General features: G+C 37.3%; 1 protein-coding gene across 7 annotated transcripts in view; it reads left to right on the top strand.

Moving 5' to 3' along the window:
* Nucleotides 1-18,694, top strand: part of LOC126336369 (calcium-activated potassium channel slowpoke) — a 1,528,406-nt gene that overhangs the window by 1,073,750 nt on the left and 435,962 nt on the right. For all 7 annotated transcript variants that reach the window (XM_049999994.1, XM_050000012.1, XM_050000004.1 and 4 more), the window contains one exon: nt 16,835-16,990. In XM_049999994.1, coding sequence (XP_049855951.1) covers nt 16,835-16,990 — 156 coding nt within the window. The remainder of the gene's footprint in view (nt 1-16,834; nt 16,991-18,694) is intronic.

The raw sequence follows: 18,694 nt of genomic DNA, 5'->3' as shown, positions 1-18,694 counted from the left end.
TACCTTGGAGATGCTGTGTCTCATTGCTTGTGCACCAACTATAACACCACATTCAAACACACTTAAATCTTGAAAATCTGCCATTGTAGCACTAGTAATTGATCTAACAAGTGCACGAGGCACATGTTGTCTTATATATGGTGCTGCCGATTGCAGCACCATATTCTTCCTGTTTACATATCTCTGTATTGGAATACACATGCCTGTATCAGTTTCTTTGGTGCTTCAGTGTACAAAACACACATAACAATATTATAGAACAACACCTGTGCAATCATACAGCAGAGAATGCACAAAGCACAAAAGATGAAGAAATCACATACTACAGGAATTCGTGGTACACACTGACATTTAATAAACAGAACAGGAAAAATAGGAAACATTATGAGAAAACAAGTCATACATGTGACATATAGAACAAAAAATACAGTACTGTAAAGATTAAAAGCACCCAACACTTTGTTAAATAAATTCGCTAAAGGTGGTATAAAGAGTGTCCCAGGAGGAATGGTCAGTATTAAAGGATGTGACATGAGCGTTCATTTGAAGCAAATAAGTCTAGCAACCATGGGCTCTAAAATGCATACCTTACGAGATATGAGCACTTGTTCAGTAGAAGAGATGTGTTTCACAGAAGCGAACATGAACAAGTGCTTGTTTCTGTTCAGGTATCCACTTTAGATCCCATGTTTACTGGACGAATTTTGTTGTTTCGATCCACACTACCACATCTGAAACAACGGAAAACAAAGTGACTGCAGAAGAAGAGATTTGTTTCACAGTATTGAAAATAAAGAAGTACTCATAGCTCTGAAAGTATGCATTTTGGAGCCACTGATTACTAGAATTAGAATGATTGTTCTTGTCATGTCTCTGAATATTGACCGTGCATCCTGGGAACCAGACAATTTTGATTCAGTATATGTGGGACAGACATATAGAAATTTCAGAATGAGATGCACTGGACATTTAAGAGTGTTGCAAACAGACAGCAGACACTCCACATTTCCTGACAACATCACTGAAAACAGCCACCACACCAATGGCATGGAAATGGACCTCCAGATTTTAAAACACAGTAACTATCTGTCTATTTATTATTAATAGAAGAAAATTAACTCATCATTGCTCTCATACAGGTTGAAAAATCGTCAGTGATAAAACACTACTCTCGCTCTCAAACAGAACATTAATCAGCACTTAACGTGAACTATTCAACAACACATAATAAACTCATGTGGTACACACACACGCACACACACACACACACACACACACACACACACACACACACACACACACACACACAGACACACACACACACACACACACACACACACACACACACACACACACACACACACACACTTTAAACATGTCTGAATAAGTTTGAACTTAGCGGCTGCTAGTTGAGGGTAAAAAAAGCAGCGAAACAAACAACTGTCAACAGCTTATCTGAAACATAAATGTGCTGTGAAAGTGCACAAACCACAGCAACATACTAGCATCCAGAATTCAGAAATAAGCACAAGAAAGTGTAAGTAAACGTTATAAATCCACAAGACAGTCTGCACACTACACACAACCAATGTGAAGGCATCCATCTCTTAAGACCATCCAAACCCTGCCTAGCAGACCTACTACATTTATCACACCATCAAAACCTACCTCCCATCACGCCACAGCACTCAGAGTCTAACCTGGCCCACAACACAACCATACCCTGTCCTCCAGAAGCCTCAGTCCCACAGAAGTATCAGATCTTTCCAAAGGCCTTAGCTTTTGTCTCAAACCGAAATTCAATCATCCTAGGCTTGTTACAGAGCTGCTTTCCTTCTCGTGGTCCGTACATTGGAAACACTTTTGTGCCACCAAACCCACCTGTCAGACTCAGTCCAAAACCAATACTTAACACTGTGTGACTCAGTTCACTGCTCCATCAAACAATGATCCACGCCCACTGCTCCCAAATTACCACCTGTTAAATTTCCAGAGCTTTGCGATCTCATATCTTACCTTACCATCATCCCACTTATCCCTAAATGTGGAAACAACCTCAAGTGTAAAGAAAGAATTGTAGCCCACCATCTAAAAACTGATCCCAATATTATAATCCTTCCTTCTTACAAAAGCTCCACAACTATAGTTGTGAACGACAGAGATTACTTGGCAGGGGCCTCTGCCAGCTGTCGGATATGTCCCACCTACAGACGCTGTCACATTGATCCTATTTCAGAACCTCTCCCTAAATCTCTCTCCCACCTCATCCTCACCACTCCCCACATTTCCACCTTCTACATGCTTCCTAAAATTCATAAACCCATTAGGCCTGAACTCCCCATTGTGGCTGGTTACTGTGCCCCCACTGAGAGTATCTCTGTAGTTGTGGACCAAAAAACTTCAGCCTATACCTATAACCTACTTTTGCAATAGAAGATCCAAACATTTCCTCCATTTAATCTCCTCAGCTGTTGTCTCTTTACTACCTGCCCCCACCCCCTCCCCATCTCTGTCGATGTCACCTCCTTTATGCTTACATCCCTAGTGCCAATGGCCTAGCCAGCATTGAACACTACCTTTCCCAATGTGTGCCTGACTCCAAAATTACTAACTCATTTTGGCTACTATGACCAATTATGTCCTCATTCATGATTACTTCTCCTTAAATGTATGAGCTACAAACAAATCTGTGATACAGCCATGGTCACCTTTATAACACCATCCTATCCAGACCTATTCATGGGCCAGAGGAATCCTTCCTGAAATCCACATTCCTCCAGAACCTCAACACCTTCTCCCCATTTGTTTCTTCTGGATCTCCTCAGCCTAACTGTCTACCTTCCTCAATATCACCCTCTACCAAAAGATGCCTACATTGACAAAAGGCAGGGCACCTGTCAAGGCAGCCATGTGATTTACCACATTTTACATGGGAATGGCAACTAACAAGATTTCTGTCCTCATGAACAGCCACCACTAAACTGCAGTCAAGAAATAACTGGACCACCCATATACTGAATATGCTGCACAACACAATGTTCTTCAGTTTAATACTGCTTTACAGCCTGTGCCATCTGGATTCTTCCTAGCAATATCAGTTTTTCTGAGTTGCACAAGTGGTAACTCTCCATTCAACATATCCTTCATTCCTATAATCTGCCTGTTCTCAATCTTCACTACACCCTATCCTCTACCTTCCTCTCCAGTTTGGAAGCAAGAGTTTGCAAAAAAGAAAAATGTTGAAGCAGTCATCCCAGCAGTGCTTGAGGGAAAAGGATGAAGCCAGGTGTGGATTGTTTACCATGATAGTCAAATGATGCCTGTTGCTTGGGTTCTGAATAATACTTGGTTTCTTTTCACAAATTTCAGAGAAGCTGTAACATTTTTTGTATAATTGACTGTAGGCATCTAGCTGTGAGCCAAGTAGAAAGCCTGAATTGGTGCCTTCAGAAATTCTGTGAGAACTCCCTAATCCGTGAAATGCAAACAATGGATTTATACAATAGGTTACTCTAATCTAGTCAAGATAAACATTGCTATAGATAGCTCCTAAATACACTATCTGATCAAAAGAATCCAGATAGATACTAGTGAATGTTAATAAGGGGTGTGTCCACCCTTCACCTTTGTGATGGCTTGAATGCTGCTGGGGATGCTTTCAATGACGTATCTGAATGTCTGAGGAGGAATGACAGCCCATTATACCGCAGGAGCAAAAACCAGAGAAGGTAATGGTGTATGAGGCAAGAGTGCGGAGCAAAGTCAACATGTGGCCCGTGCTGTGCCACTACTGTACATAGTACGCAGTGCTAAAATGTGTTCATATTCTTCTGCATTTAATGCTCACTTACGAATAATAAAGGTACTACAACACCACTCCCTTTTTACTTACTGCTATTATGAGCTACTGCTGGCACTGCACATGGTGGTTGCTTGACCACTGTAGCCCATTCTTTTTAGATACTTTCATACAGTCATTGTGCTATCTGGACCTCTGGCAGCTGTTTGGAACTCATGGGTGATTTCTTCTGCTGATTTCATATGATTTTTTACAACTGCACTTCTCAGTACCCAACAGTCCCTGTCCATCAGTGCATGAGGTGAGCTGGTCTTGATTGTACCTTAATATTTCCACTTCGCAGGCACATCACCAACATTTGATTTGTACAGTTTTTGAAGGGTTGAAATATCTGTGTTGCATTTGTCTCAGGTGACATGTTCTTACTAGTCCATTTTCAAAATTACTGAGCTCTCCTGATTGACCCATTTTGCTGCTACTTGCTTCTCTACTAACAACACAATATTCCCTTCTACCTTTTATAATGTTGGGCCGACCTGCCATGGCATCTAGCGGTCAATTCCACTTTAATTATGGGAGCTCAGATGTCTCAAATCATCAAGATCATTAATCGTCAAGATAAGAAAATGGGTAAGAATATCAAAATATTTGTGATAAAGTGTAAAAGTATATTGGTAGTCTGAAAAGAAAGAAATGACTCATCTAATTGAAACTACTTTATTTTTCCATGTAGTCTATGTGTACACTAATGTACTTGGTTTAGTGATGTTTCAATGCCATGAGTCTATCTTGGAAATTAGATTCCTCCAGTAAATGATGTGAACAAATGGAGAAGTGGCAGTATTTAGTTTCTTAGTTCATATATTTTTGCCATGGAAATGACACTTCTGTGTGGCCACACATTGTCTTAGTGAAAAATTACTTTCTTCCTTACCAAACCTGTCCATGGTTCACATCTCTCTTCCTGAAGTTGGTCCACAAAATTGACACTGTGATCTTTCTGGTCAACTATATTGCCTTTGCTGCCTTTGGTTACGGTGAATCAACATATTTCCACTGATTTGATTCTGGTTTTATCTCTGGAGTATAGTAGTGGACTCAAGTTTCATCTGTAGTCACGTACTGGTGCAAAAAACCTTACTGGTTGCTCTAAAAACAGGTCAGAATTGTTCAGACATTATCATTCTGATGCATTTCTTATGTCATGTCATGGATACATCTAGCAGATAATTTTCTCATATTAAATTCCACTGTTAAAATGTGATAAGCTTTTCAGATAACAGCCCTACAGCTTCTGCAGTTTCTCGCACTTTCAGTCAATGAACCTCCATGACAATTTTATGCACTATTGCAATAAATTCTGAGGTAGTGGCACATCTTGCCTGACCACTACACTGATTAGAATTTAACTGTCCAGACCAAATTTAAACTCGTTTGTCCACATGGCAGCAGTTGAATATGAAGTATCAGTGTCTCCTGATGTGCTCTAAAACTGGACTTGAATTTCCTTTGCTTTCATACCTTTCTTTGCCAAGTACTTAATCAGTGCTTGCAATTTTTTTTTTTTTTTCATCTCGGCAATTCAGTGTGTGGGAACAACAATGGAGAGACATATGCATCAGAGTTCTATAGCGCCATAAGTTTACTCAGAAAGAATGAGCTTTATGCAAGAACCTCATTGCACTAATGCTATTATGTGGTGGTGATTGTGGGAACTTTTGAAACCGCTCTTGAATTTGTGAAAAAGTGCAAGAGTCTGAAGAGCAATTAAGAACTGTTGTGGCTCACATAGTACTCAGTAACAGGTGTTGTCTGCAGATAGTAATAGAATCTTGAGAGCAAACCTAAGTGCTTATTGGAAAGTTAAATTCTGTGGAAGTTAAATCAACAGAGGTTAAAATGGAATGACTCAACATATGGCGGAGATGCTGAGTTGCTGATAGGCGCAACAATAAGACCATCAGAAAGTAAACTATCAGCCAACGAGGCCTTCATCGGAAACAGAAACGCACACGCACACACACATGCACACTCACGCAAACGCAACTCACACTCACATGATCACAGCTTCTGGCTGCTGAGAGTGAGGTATCTAAATGTTTTGCTGCTCATGAGTATTTGTAAGAAACACAGAAAGTCACACTTCCTTGAAGACATTTTCAAACCATGTTAATACTGAGGACTAGGAATCATCATAAAATAAATGAATCTGAATCTATGTCAGTCAGGGTTAAAGGTATTGACAATTGTAAAAAAATTAAACTTAATGGGTGATCTCGCCCATTACTATAGAAATTAAATAAATTAATCCTTTTCCTTTATCTTTCTCAAAAATCTACAAATTGTTTACTTAATTAATGAGCATATAGCATTGGCCACATGGGATTCTCTCCGTGTGAACATTGACCTTAGTGATTACGCAACTGCTTATTGTTCTGTGTTTACAAACAGACACCTGAACGCACATGCTGCTACAGTGTATACAGCATGCGTAAAGGATAACACCCAGCCACTGGACTTAGAAAACTTCCGATCCACAGCGTCAATCGAGGACCTGTAGGTGTACATCGAGAACCGGGAGCTCAAGGACGCAACAGTTTTGTCTATATGTAATCATTTTGTTAAGAAGGTGTTAGTCTTTGTGCAGCCGCTCGAGCAACAGCATCGGACCACTTACACAGAAGATGCCACTATATTATAGGAGGAGAAGGGGTACCCGCCTTACAGTCTATAAAGCAATAGACAATATTTCTATTAATACTGAGAGCTATGTAGGTGCACAAGTCATCCTGCATGGCTCATCAGCGTTCTGTGGTGGAAGTTGGGAATTTACCCCTAGCAACAATGATACCATGCATCTGCATGTTGCACCTATTTTCTATATCATGGGCTGGTACTAAGACCATAAATCAAGCAAATTTTCTATTGAGGATGAAACAAATAAAATTACACAAACAGAACTGCAGAATGTATCAGCTACTGAAAATGCAATTGCCATATTCTGCCTTTTTAATAATAATTGAACAGTACAGCTCATCTGCAAAACGAATCTTCATTATAATGATACCACATTTTTCATGCCTGGTAATTTCTTTTAAATTGTATCACTATTTATGATAGAGAGATACAAGCTCTTTTTTTTCAAATTGAGCACTGTACCAATTGCAATAAAATAAGTAATAAAGCATGTTGAAGTATGTCAGTAAGAGTTACATAATTTTATAGGTTTCTAAGAAAGGATTTAAGTTAACAGATTTCTCATCATTTTGCAAAATTAATATAAAGAACATGCATTAGAAAAGTAAAGACTTTTACATGTACAACAACAGATGAAGCATCTTGTGTTCTGTAAACTTGTTCATGAGATTAAGAGAGGAACTGCAGTATTTGTTGCCTTCTTTCTGTGTAGAGTGAACTAGCATGATATAATGAAATTGGACAGCTAAAACATCTACTCACCTAGTGGTAGTAGGGGAACACACATACAAAGGAATTAAAATTTTCAAGCCTTTGGAGCCAGTGGCTCCTTCTTCTGGCAGAAGGATTGAAGGAAAGGGAAGGGGTGTGAAAGAAAAGGACTGGTGAGGTTTGAGAAATGGGGGGGGGGGGGGGGGTGAAATGAGCATATGGCATCATCTGCCAGGAGACCCCATGTGGGGAAGTTCAGCCGCCAAATGCAAGTCTTATTTCAGTCGACGCCACATTTGCTCACTGGTGATGAGGAGTTCACGAACAGATAAAATCTCCAACCTGGCCTTGAATCAAACCTGGGCTCACTTGCATGGGAGGTGAGCATGTTGCCACCCAGATAAGCAGGTGGAAAGAAATGGAGGAGAGTTCAAAAAAGTGGTCCAGAACCCTAGGTCAGGGAGACCTATCAAATGGGATGAGAAGGAAGGACTGCACCTGGCAAGATTTGAAAACCTGAAAGATGGAAGATAAGGTAATATGCAAGACAGAGTTCACTGCCAAAGCATCATGCACAAAATCATAAGAAAGGACAGCAAAGTGCATTATATGTGATGAAGGTAGGAGGGACAAGGGGTCTAAGGAAAAAATAGACAGTGCCAGAAAATGAAAGAAATACAAAACTAAAAGGGATTGCAGAAAGAAGGATTAGTTACTGTGAAGAAATGCTGAGCCTGAAGAAATTAATGTCCAGGTGGCTGGTTAGAACCAAGGACATATTGTAATGCTAGACTTCACCTCAAAAAGCTATCCCATCTTCTCCTAAACTACCTAAACAGTGATATTTCTGTTCCTGTAGACTTTCCTGAACTCTTCTTATTTCAACCTCACCAGTCCTTTCACTCACATCTCTTCCCCTTCAATCCTTTTGCCAGAGGAAGGAGCCACTGGCTCCAAAAGCTTGCAGATTTTAATAGCTTTATATGTATGTTGTTCTGCCACTACTTGGAGAGTACATTTTTTTATCTATCCAATTAGATTATACTTTCAAAAATTTGTTATTTTTGTTGAACTCACTTGATACATCAACAAGGTGCACTCTATGAACAAACTGTTAGGTTAGGTAGCATGTTAGGATAAATGGGCTCGTCTTTGATGTTAACAAAGGAGCTGTCCTGCAAGCAATTCTTGCAGATTATTTCAATCACACTATAACTCCCAATTGTTAGTAACATATAGGGATCTGAAAAACTATGACAATGCGGGTGTTAAGGGATTGATCTGTTTGACTGAAATGAAGGAAAACCATGAATGTAATTGTGTATGTTAATTAAAATCCAACTTTTATGCTACTAATATCATGTAACAACCAATGAAATCCTATATTTTATTATATAATTTTACATTTTTTCACTGGATAGACATTGCATGTGCTCACTGTTAGACAGCTTCTTGTTTATTTGACAGTGTGGAAGCCAAATAAAATAAATTTCCATTGAAGCATTAAAATAATTTCTTATAATTCTAATTATAACATCACAGGTTTCTGTATGTAGCTAGTGATTACAGTTATGATGGCAATAATACACTTTATAAGAGATGTCAGTCTTAATCTCTGGAGGAAATTTTATTTTAAGACGGTGCTAAAAGATAAATTAGTCACGTTCTCCTGCCATTAAGAAAGCTATGTGAAGAATGGTGCTGCAAGAACAATGCATGTTGTGTATTGCTGAAAATCTTGGTGCACCAAAGTTACCGTCATCAGTATTTAATTATTTTCTGTGTCAGTGATCATAATGGGAAAATATAATGGTGGATCACCTCCATCAAACCATGTAAATGCCATTGTAGTTTGTAAGAAAATCCAGTGAGCAGTGTAGAAAAATATTATTGCTCCTAGTAAATGACTGCAATTTAATTAGTGCACTGAGAGAGAGAGAGAGAGAGAGAGAGAGAGAGAGAGAGAAAGCTTCGAATTGCAAATTTCCAAATAAAATGACTTAGAGGTTACTCATTCTTACTTAAAAGTTAACTTTTTTCATACTTTCTGTTCAAATAATATGGTACTGAGATTGCTTTCCGTTTTTTTCACACTTCAATTTATAAATATTAAATAACTTTTCTTTAGTAATTGATGACAAAGTAATGTGATCTATCGTAGAAATATTTTCTGTTAATTAACTGTGATCTGTGTGGAACCTTGTTTTGTTTGGCATCCGTTCAACATCATAGCTTACTTTGATTTATTATAAAATGCATGTTTCATTGCGAGAATGTATTGTGCCTCTTTAGTGCTTAAATTGTTTGAACTTTTCTGGAATTAGTTGGAAGTTCTGTGTGGATTCTTTATTACTGAAATTACTTTGAATAAAATGTAGTCACAAATAATTAGCTAATGTTTCTGGTTGTTCATCCAAGTTCAGTGGTGGCATTATGTGTCAAGTGAGTATTTAAAGAAGCTCCAAGTGCAAAGAAAATTTTGTCATTCCCTCTTAGAAATTGTATTTCATGAACAAAACATCGAAAATAATGTTTTCTACTTTCTCATTTAATTTCATTGTGTTCAACAATAGAAACTGTCCGGAGATGATGCTGTTAAAATGTTTGTTAATGGTAGTTTCATAGTGGAAATTATTGAAAACTGCTTAATAATTTATTGAATATTACATAATAATTAACTAATGTATTTATATACAGCAGACATAAATGTGAACAGAGGGAAAGAGAACATTATTAAACAGGAATGCATGCCATATTATAGGTTTTTCCTACCTCACATCTTCCAAACCTTTACATCCTAATATTTGATTTCCAAAATGGTGTTGGGATTTGTCATTTAATGCAGGGTATTTTAATAACTGTGATATGAGTCACTTTGGCAGAAATATGGTGTCAGACTTGGTGACTGTGTTTTCAAAAACCTTATTGCACTCTTCAATCATTGATTTATCTCTCTGTTACACACTTTGCTCACTTCCCTTATTTCCTGCCAACCAACATTTAAAACCAAATTAAAACATTTCACATCATTACAAAATGCCGTATTCATAATGTATGGAACAAGTATTAATTTAATGTGATGTAATATAATTAAATGTCTTTGTGTCCCACCAGAATACATAAATATATTTTTTGTTGAATTCATATTGCTTAAATTTTGCCATCTTCTCCCTTTCTGTAGGCCAATTCTGTCTTCAAATATTTAGCTTTCATCTTCATTTTTTGTCAATATTTTATTTCTTACTTCTCAGTTTGTTCATTTGTGGTGCTTGCCTGTTCCCTCAAATTGTCATTATATTGGAGCAGGTTTCATTGACTGATGATTTTGCAATCGCTGTTAAGTAAAATATTACTTCTTAAAGATACTGCAAAAACTATATTATTTTGAATGAAATCTATTACTTCAATTTACATTTTGCTTCAAATTTTATCCTTGTTGCTGCAGCCTTCCCCATAGATACTACCTGTACATCACACCCTTCTTAGAAAAAAAAAAAAAAAAAAAAAAAAATACTAATTTGGGTTCCATTTCCATGACCTTCTCCAGTTAGTTCTTTCTTGTGTCATATGGAGAACAATTCAGTTTGGAAAGGCTGAAGGCAAGTAAAATAGAACTTAGGAAGAATACACAGCAAGCAGTTTTTATAGGAGGATTGGGGGGGGATAGACATGGGCGAGAGGTTATTAAAGACTGGTGTCTAATGAGAATATATGAAGCTAGGTATAAGCATATGGAGTAGCTAGGAGAGGCAGTTGCTTTTCAGTAAATAAGTTCATCTTCATTCTTCAATCACCTATCGCAAGTTTATAGTTAAGGATGAAAATAACACAACTGTGTTTTGTTCCACTAATTATTGTACCTTTACTGACTGATACTCTTAGGTTTAGAACACTTATTGCCTATTGTGTTGTCTATGTTCTTTTTCATAAATTCACTTGCTGGCTACTTTAAAATATTTTGAAATGAATCCATGCATACAATGCAATTCATAAGGAAATGCATTAATGAAAAAGTGTGTTTGATAGCTAAAGAGCATATGTGAAAAGTAGTCTAACATGTGTAAATGTATTTGTGGAAGCATTTAAAAATGTTATGAAATACATGTCTACCATGATAAAATGACAATTACAATTACTTTTCTGTCTTCAATTGATGAAGCTTACATTAGCATGGAGACAGCTACAGAAATAACATGATTTATTAAAATGGATGCTGACTTAGATAAGTTAAAACAAATCATTAGAAATAACAAGAAGTGAACAATGGATAAGAGAAGACCTGAAATAATGAAAATAAATAATATTTGCAAAACAAAGTTGGTTTATCATGGTAGTTATGCAAAAATATTTTTCTACAAAAAAAGAAAATCTCTTTTTATTATTATTATTGTCAGACATCTAGTCATTGACACACACACAAACAAGACTGAAAACTTCATTAGGTCAAAAAATAAAATGTGTGTCTGTCAATGACTCAGCGCCTTTACTATTCATCAAGTTGTTATCTTTGCTCCTTAATTATTAACATTCTGCCAGAATTTGAGTTTAGTGGCTTCCTCACATCCCATGCATTTTGGATCTCCCTTCTGCGACCCCCTCCACCTCCACAGTATTAGATTTCTGAACTACAAAGATAAGAGTTACCTGTGCGACACACCCTTTCTTCCTTTAATCCTTCTTGCCACCTATCTCCACTAACCCACTGCACCCACATCCTCTATCAAATAGTCTCCACTTCTTCTGTCGTGCACCACCTCCCAATCCATTCCTCCATGTCATTGTCATCAGACTGCAGTCTAACTCACCAGCTCTGGTGTCTGTGTGTTGCATCTCCATCCTGTACACCTACCACCTTGTCTTGCCACATTCATTTTCTTCACACCACTACTACCTCTTACTGATCTTTCGGGAACCCCTCCACGATTTGCTCCTGCCTCTTTTCACCCTCTAATGTACGGGTGTGTGGCATGTGCGTGTATGCACATGGGTGTGTGTGTGTGTGTGTGTGTGTGTGTGTGTGTGTGTGTGTGTGTGTGTGTGCGTGTGTGTGTGTGTGTGTGTGTGTGCATGTGCATGTGCATCCACAAACCTGTGCACACACACATATTTTTGATGTATAGGTGCATCCACAAACCTGTGGACACACACATATTTTTGTGTCCTCTAACTCTTTAAATGGTTCATACAAAAGCTAGCAAACTCTATGCTTCTTCTATCCAGTGAGTTATCTCTTTTACTCCTAAGTTACACAACATTTATTTATATAGTGTATTAACTACCATTCTTTGAGCAGTGCACAGATTATCTGCATATAATCATGCGTTTTTTAAATAATTTTCTATCTGTGTGACCTCCCTGAACACAACTGAGTCATACAGAAACAGCCTCAGAGAATTGCAAACACTGTCTGCCATACATGTATTTTTTCATTAATTAGGGTATATTGAATTCCATACATCACAGTTAAGGTTAAGGACTTCACTATTGTGGATACAGTTGATTAGATTCTTTAGTATTAGTTATTGTTTAAGTGAAAATGTGAAACACTTTGTTGACACAGCTAATTGAAAGGGACAAACAATTTTTGTCATTTTTGCCCAATGATCTTGATCTGATATCATCTAAATATCATCAAAAACCAATGAGCTGTGGAGAAGAGAGCACTGGACTCTGATTAGTTGATGAGTTTGTTTTATTTGATTGTTGTCCTTAGCCCATTGCTATAATGTGAAACATCAAGAGGGTAGTACAATTACTAGAGAAGCAGCCGATTCTTCTTACCAGGAAATTTTCAGTGGAGTTTCTTAGCTGTTCGTATATATCTGTACTTACTCATTTTATTAGGTCACAGAGTGTATCACAGATTTTCTGAAAGTGGGGAACTTTGCATATGTCTGAGCTCTCTTGCTTTGTATGTTGTAAACAGATGTAACATGTGGCATGATGAAGGCCAGTTACAAAAATGACCAAAATGTTGTTTTGACACTTTAGAGCAAGTTGAGTTTCATATGATTAGTGCTCAGGAAATCTACACTGATTATTACAAAGTAGTTGGTAAGTCAGCAAAAGTTCCATCATATATGAGCACAAAATATGTTTTGTAAATGAAGACTATGATAACTCCTAAACTGTCTTATTTATCAAGTGAGAGAGGGTTTGAAAATTGTTTTTGTTTTCAAACTGTTTGATACACCCACTGTTTTTATTTCCAGTGTCTCAGCTAGCCTGGCCAGGGCCATAAATACAGAGGAGTCACATATTATATTGTAAATATTTCTATAGTTCACATGCTACGTGTACTAAACAACTGACATTTTACTTTTGGGATGTTGTTTTATTATCTTTATTTGTTTAAATGAATAGAGAGATTCTGTTAACCATAATTAAGAATGTTGCACCATGTTGCATGAGAAAAAGATCTGTAACATCTATAGAATTAGTGGCAAATTGAAGAAATATGCCAATACAGGCTCATGCTTATTCACTGTCATCAAAATCATTGCCATTCTCATTTTCACATTGACATCCCTCTAAAAGCTCTACAATCTCTTTTTCACAAAGGACTATGCATGAAAAACTAGCCATTTCAAACCTGCTAACTTGAACATAATAATTATAACCTTTCTCTTAACACAAATGCTACAGTTTGACACCATGTTAACACAGGCTTCCCTAAATAGCAGTATTATACAGCATTGATGCCTAGTACAGTTAGATTTGGGAATGGAGCATGCAAGAACTATGAAAAATCATGTCAAATGAAGCCTGACATCAGAGTGAAAACAAAATTTGTAGTGTTGAGGACTACCTTTCATTGGAATGGAAAGGGTTAATTTATGTAACTAACTGACACCACTGAGACAAATCTGAAACTGCTAACTTTCTGAATTGGTAGCAATAACCATAATATTGATTTTTAACCATCATTATGGAAACCAGCACCACTCCTTCAAACAACATGTTATAGGTATGTTCACACTCGAAAATCATGGTGGAATTCCTGCATTTAATGATTTTTCAGATCATGATTCCCATCTACTAATCTTAATATTACGCTGCTTCATTTAAACATAACAGTTAATGATAAACTACATGGGGAATAAATGAAAAGCAGCCATCCAATTCAAGGATCGTTTGAGAAATACAGACTGTAGAAACATACACAGTTCACCAGGAATACATTAAAAATGTATTGTTGCTACAACATTTTTGTTGTTCAAAGCTGATGATCAAGCATATTAAGCCCATCTCGGTAACTCAGTGGTCAACGTGTGTGAGTACCATATGGGGGACCTGGATTTGATTCACTGTGCTGCCAGGGACTTCACCTAGAACAGGGACCATGCAACCATGTGATGACAATAGAGAAGCTGTGTGAATGAAAAATATTGATTCCAAGGTCTTGAAAGCAGGCAACAGCCAGGAGAGTGATGTGCTGACCACATGCCCCTCCTTACCACTGCCTCTGATTGATACTATATGGCAGAGAATGTCGCAACAGCTATTCAGCATCATGTGGTACTCTGGACCTGATTATGGAGGCTTTTTTCCTATTGATCTCTGAATTAGTGGTTTACTGGGTACATCAGTAACTCTTGCAACACTAAGATAAAAATTTACTTAACACTGAGGAGCACAAATGATTAAATAGTAAATCAGTTTACATTTATAAAATTGTAAACAAAGGTGTAAGAGGACAGGAGTGATATTCCAATTGTCATGAGAACATCCAAGTTTAAATTACCCTTGGATTCCCTGAATCACTTAAGGCAATTTCCAGAATTCCTTAGCCCATGGCCCATTTCCTTGCCTTTCCTTATCCTGTCTGAACTTTTGTTTCATCTCTAATGATCTCATTGTTGATGGGCTATTAAATCCTAATATATCCTCCTGTTTTATTTTCACCTTAACAGAAGATATATTAGCTCCATAGGCTATTAACACATTTTACATTTTAAAGTGCACTGAGATGAAAAGAAAGGGATAGATGCTACTCACCACATAGGGGAGGCTTTGAGTGACATACACAAGGAAAAATATTACTAGACATTATCCAGCTGCTAGACTAAGTCCTTCATTAGATGTTGGCAACTCACACACGTTCATATAAGCACAACTGACTGACACATGGTTATGGTCATCTCCAGATGCCGAAGCCTGACTGCATCTGTGTCTGAGTTGAGCAGCTTTGGTGGGATGGGGATGGGGAGGAGGAGAGGGAGGGAAAGGTATGGCAGGGTTGAATGGGCTAAGACTCTAGTGCTGCCTGTGGGAGTGTGTAGAGTCATGATGGGGACAGGAAAGTGAGCTGCTAGGTACAGCACTGGGTGGCTGATTCGTGTTGGTGGTAGCGGTGGTGGTGCCTCCCAGTGATACATCCCTCATTCCTGTAATGTCCCAGCCTCAATCTTCATTAGTTCCCCCCCTCCATCTGCATATCCCCTTCCCTGAACCCTACACATGCTTTCTATCCTGCCAGTACATGTACATAGTCCTGTCCCCTTCTGTATTCTCCCCTTTGCCCCCAGCCCCCAAACACAGCCTCTTGTATTGTGCCTAGCACACTGTCCTGTCCCCACCACATGCCTGCAAGTTCCTGCACACAGCACTATCCTCTTCCCCAATCCTACCCTGCTATTACTTCCCCCCACACCTCCTCTGTACTTCAGGTACCAACCATGCCAAAGCTTCTCACCACAGACATTGTCACAGTTGGGTGGAACTCACATACTGGTGGACACTGTCGTCTCCAGATGTCACTTGGAGGCAACAGTGTCTGTATGAGAGTTGTGCTTGTGTGAATGTTTGAAAGTACAAAGAGAGTCATTGATATTGCACATTGTAACCTTCAATAAGTTACAAATTGCCTTCTGCAAATCAAAGAGTGCTTATAATATTTGCAAGTGACAGTAGATGAGTGTAGACAAAAGGGAGAAAACATTTTTGTTACAGAATGGAGAGATTTTGTCTTTGGTGTCCTTCATAATAACAGACCTGTTAGCAATATTTCTTACTGTTGGCTTTGAAGGAGCAGTAACTTAATACTGGAACTATCACACTGAAAATATGGTACTATTTCAAGTGGCTTCAAATGTAATTTCATCACAGCTACAATAAACTCTCCCCAAACTGTTATTTGTTCTCATATGCTTTCCCCATGTGTGATTTATGCCAGCTTAATGACATCTAGTACCTGATCCATGTCATGTTCTCATTGGTTGCATGTCTTCTTCTTCTTTATATTAAGGTGAATAAATAAATTTTAAAAAAAACAATAACTTCTTTCCATTGATAAATGAGATCAGAAGAGATGAAACAGTGAAGAAAAATGTTTTCCTCTTTTCATGTAAAGCCATGATGAAAGATTTTTTAATGTAAATCAACCATTCTTTTTGATAAGTAGCACAAAAATGAAGAGAAATGACCTCATATTGCTGCTACATGGTTAACAGTGCTCAGTCAGTTCCACAGTATTATTTTTCCTAGTATCAAGATAGTCTTCTAAATTTAAATATACGTTGTCAAATGTAACCTGCAACATTAGTGTCATTAATATATATCATCTTACTAACTTAACATAAATCTCATCTTACTGATAAAATATTTTTGATTAATATTTGAATACAGGCTCTGCTTCACAAAATTAAAACTACTCCTGTTAGCAATTGAAATAAAAGGGGAGGATGGTGCTGATAGCAAGATATCCATAAATCCACGCGGGGTGAAAATACAAGCAAACACACAAGGATTCTTCATTGCTCAATCAGCTGATGAAGTGAAACGGTAAGTTTTCATGCGAACATGTAAATTTAGGCTTAATAAAGTCTCATATTATGAACACTGCATATAATCATATAACTTTGTACTTAACAGATAACAACAGTATTGGTATAGACTAGTGTAGGAAACATTTAGTAATGGTACCTCTAGAGAGTTGTATTAATTTTATAAGTTGTCAATGATAAGTTTAGAACTACTCCTATGCAAAAGGTTGACAGTTCTTTCACTTGTGGAATTGATCTTTGTATGATTTCCCTTTGTTTATAACTGCCAAATTTATCAAGGACACTAATTAGTTTGTTGACTGCCTGAGATCTCTCTCTATTTCACATCCAACTACTACCCTTCTTGCCACTATTTATACCATGTTACTGTGAACCAATGTTCCTTAGGTACATGGCCTTTCTGTTACTGAGCAATATCTTATCCAGGATCACTCTGTTTGCAAGTTCAAGAAATTATTTCTATTCACTCTTGACAGCTTCATAGAGGCTACCTAGATTGTGAGATGAAGAGTTAGAAAAAGATCAGTTGCACAACAATGGGGACTAAGATATTCTTTGCTATGGAAAATCCCCTCATACATTCAGATTCATCAATGACATATTTACACCATACACCTATGTAATTAACTAACACGCATTATTTACTGAAAATGTAGATACTGGTAGAAGCTGATCTTAGGAGAAATCAGTTTTTGATTTGGAGAAATGTGTGAATAGATTATACAATACAAAGCCTATGACTTTTCTTAGAAGATAGGCTAACATAATAAAATTTGTATATTTAAAGGAAATATTTTGCAAAGTTGGCTTAAACACACACTTTCAAATGCTGAATACCTTCAGGGGTAAAATATAGGAAGTATGGAGTATCTATAAATTATACAGAAATCAGACTCAAGTTAACAAGTAAAAGAACCCGAAAGGCAAGCAGTAGTTGTGTGTGCTGATGTGTATTCAATATGTACATTGCACATGTGGTAAAGGGAAACAAAAGATAATTTGGAAGGCAAATGAAAGTTCAGGGAGAACAAATAAAAACTTTTAGGTTTGCCAGTGACATTGAAACTCTGTCAGAGATGGCCAATGACTCTGAAGATAAGATAAATGGAATGGATAGTGTCTTGAAGAAAAATTACACAGGCCAACGAAAAAAAAATTTAAAAACATTTTTTACTTTGATAGCTGATCTTTAGAGATTTTTATGAGCCGAATCCAAATCTAGCCTTAGTTTTTTTACCACCCGTAGGTATTGAGCAATGTTCTTTTTATTATATAGTATAAAAATCCAATTCTATACAGTAAACTCTGGGAAATTTGGAAATTAATGTAATGCTTTGTTACAACATAAGCATGGTTTGTATTTACAATAAGCTACTTAAAACAATGATATGTGTTAATAGAAGTTTCACTTGTCCCCTGAAATTGTGTTTTCTAAGTTTCTTGTGTAGCTTTTTCTATGATGAGTTGCTTGCTGAACTTCTCTGTGAAGTGACCAACAGTAGTCCCTCATCATGTTGGTGTTCCAGCAGCCATGGTAGTTTTTTTCCATCACTTTAATGTCCTGGTGAAAACACTTTTCTTGCTCCTCACTAACATATGTCATATTGTCCGGGAAGTAATCAGGGTGACTGTTCAGAAAGTGAACTTTCAGGCTCATTAAACATCCTAAAGTTTTAAACTTCTTTAAAATAGTAGCTATAAT

The sequence above is a fragment of the Schistocerca gregaria genome, chromosome 1 (genome assembly GCF_023897955.1).
Source record: "Schistocerca gregaria isolate iqSchGreg1 chromosome 1, iqSchGreg1.2, whole genome shotgun sequence".
NCBI lineage: Eukaryota > Metazoa > Arthropoda > Insecta > Orthoptera > Acrididae > Schistocerca > Schistocerca gregaria.
The sequence above is the reverse complement of the archived record's forward strand: the minus strand, read 5'-3'. Positions and strand labels throughout refer to the sequence as shown.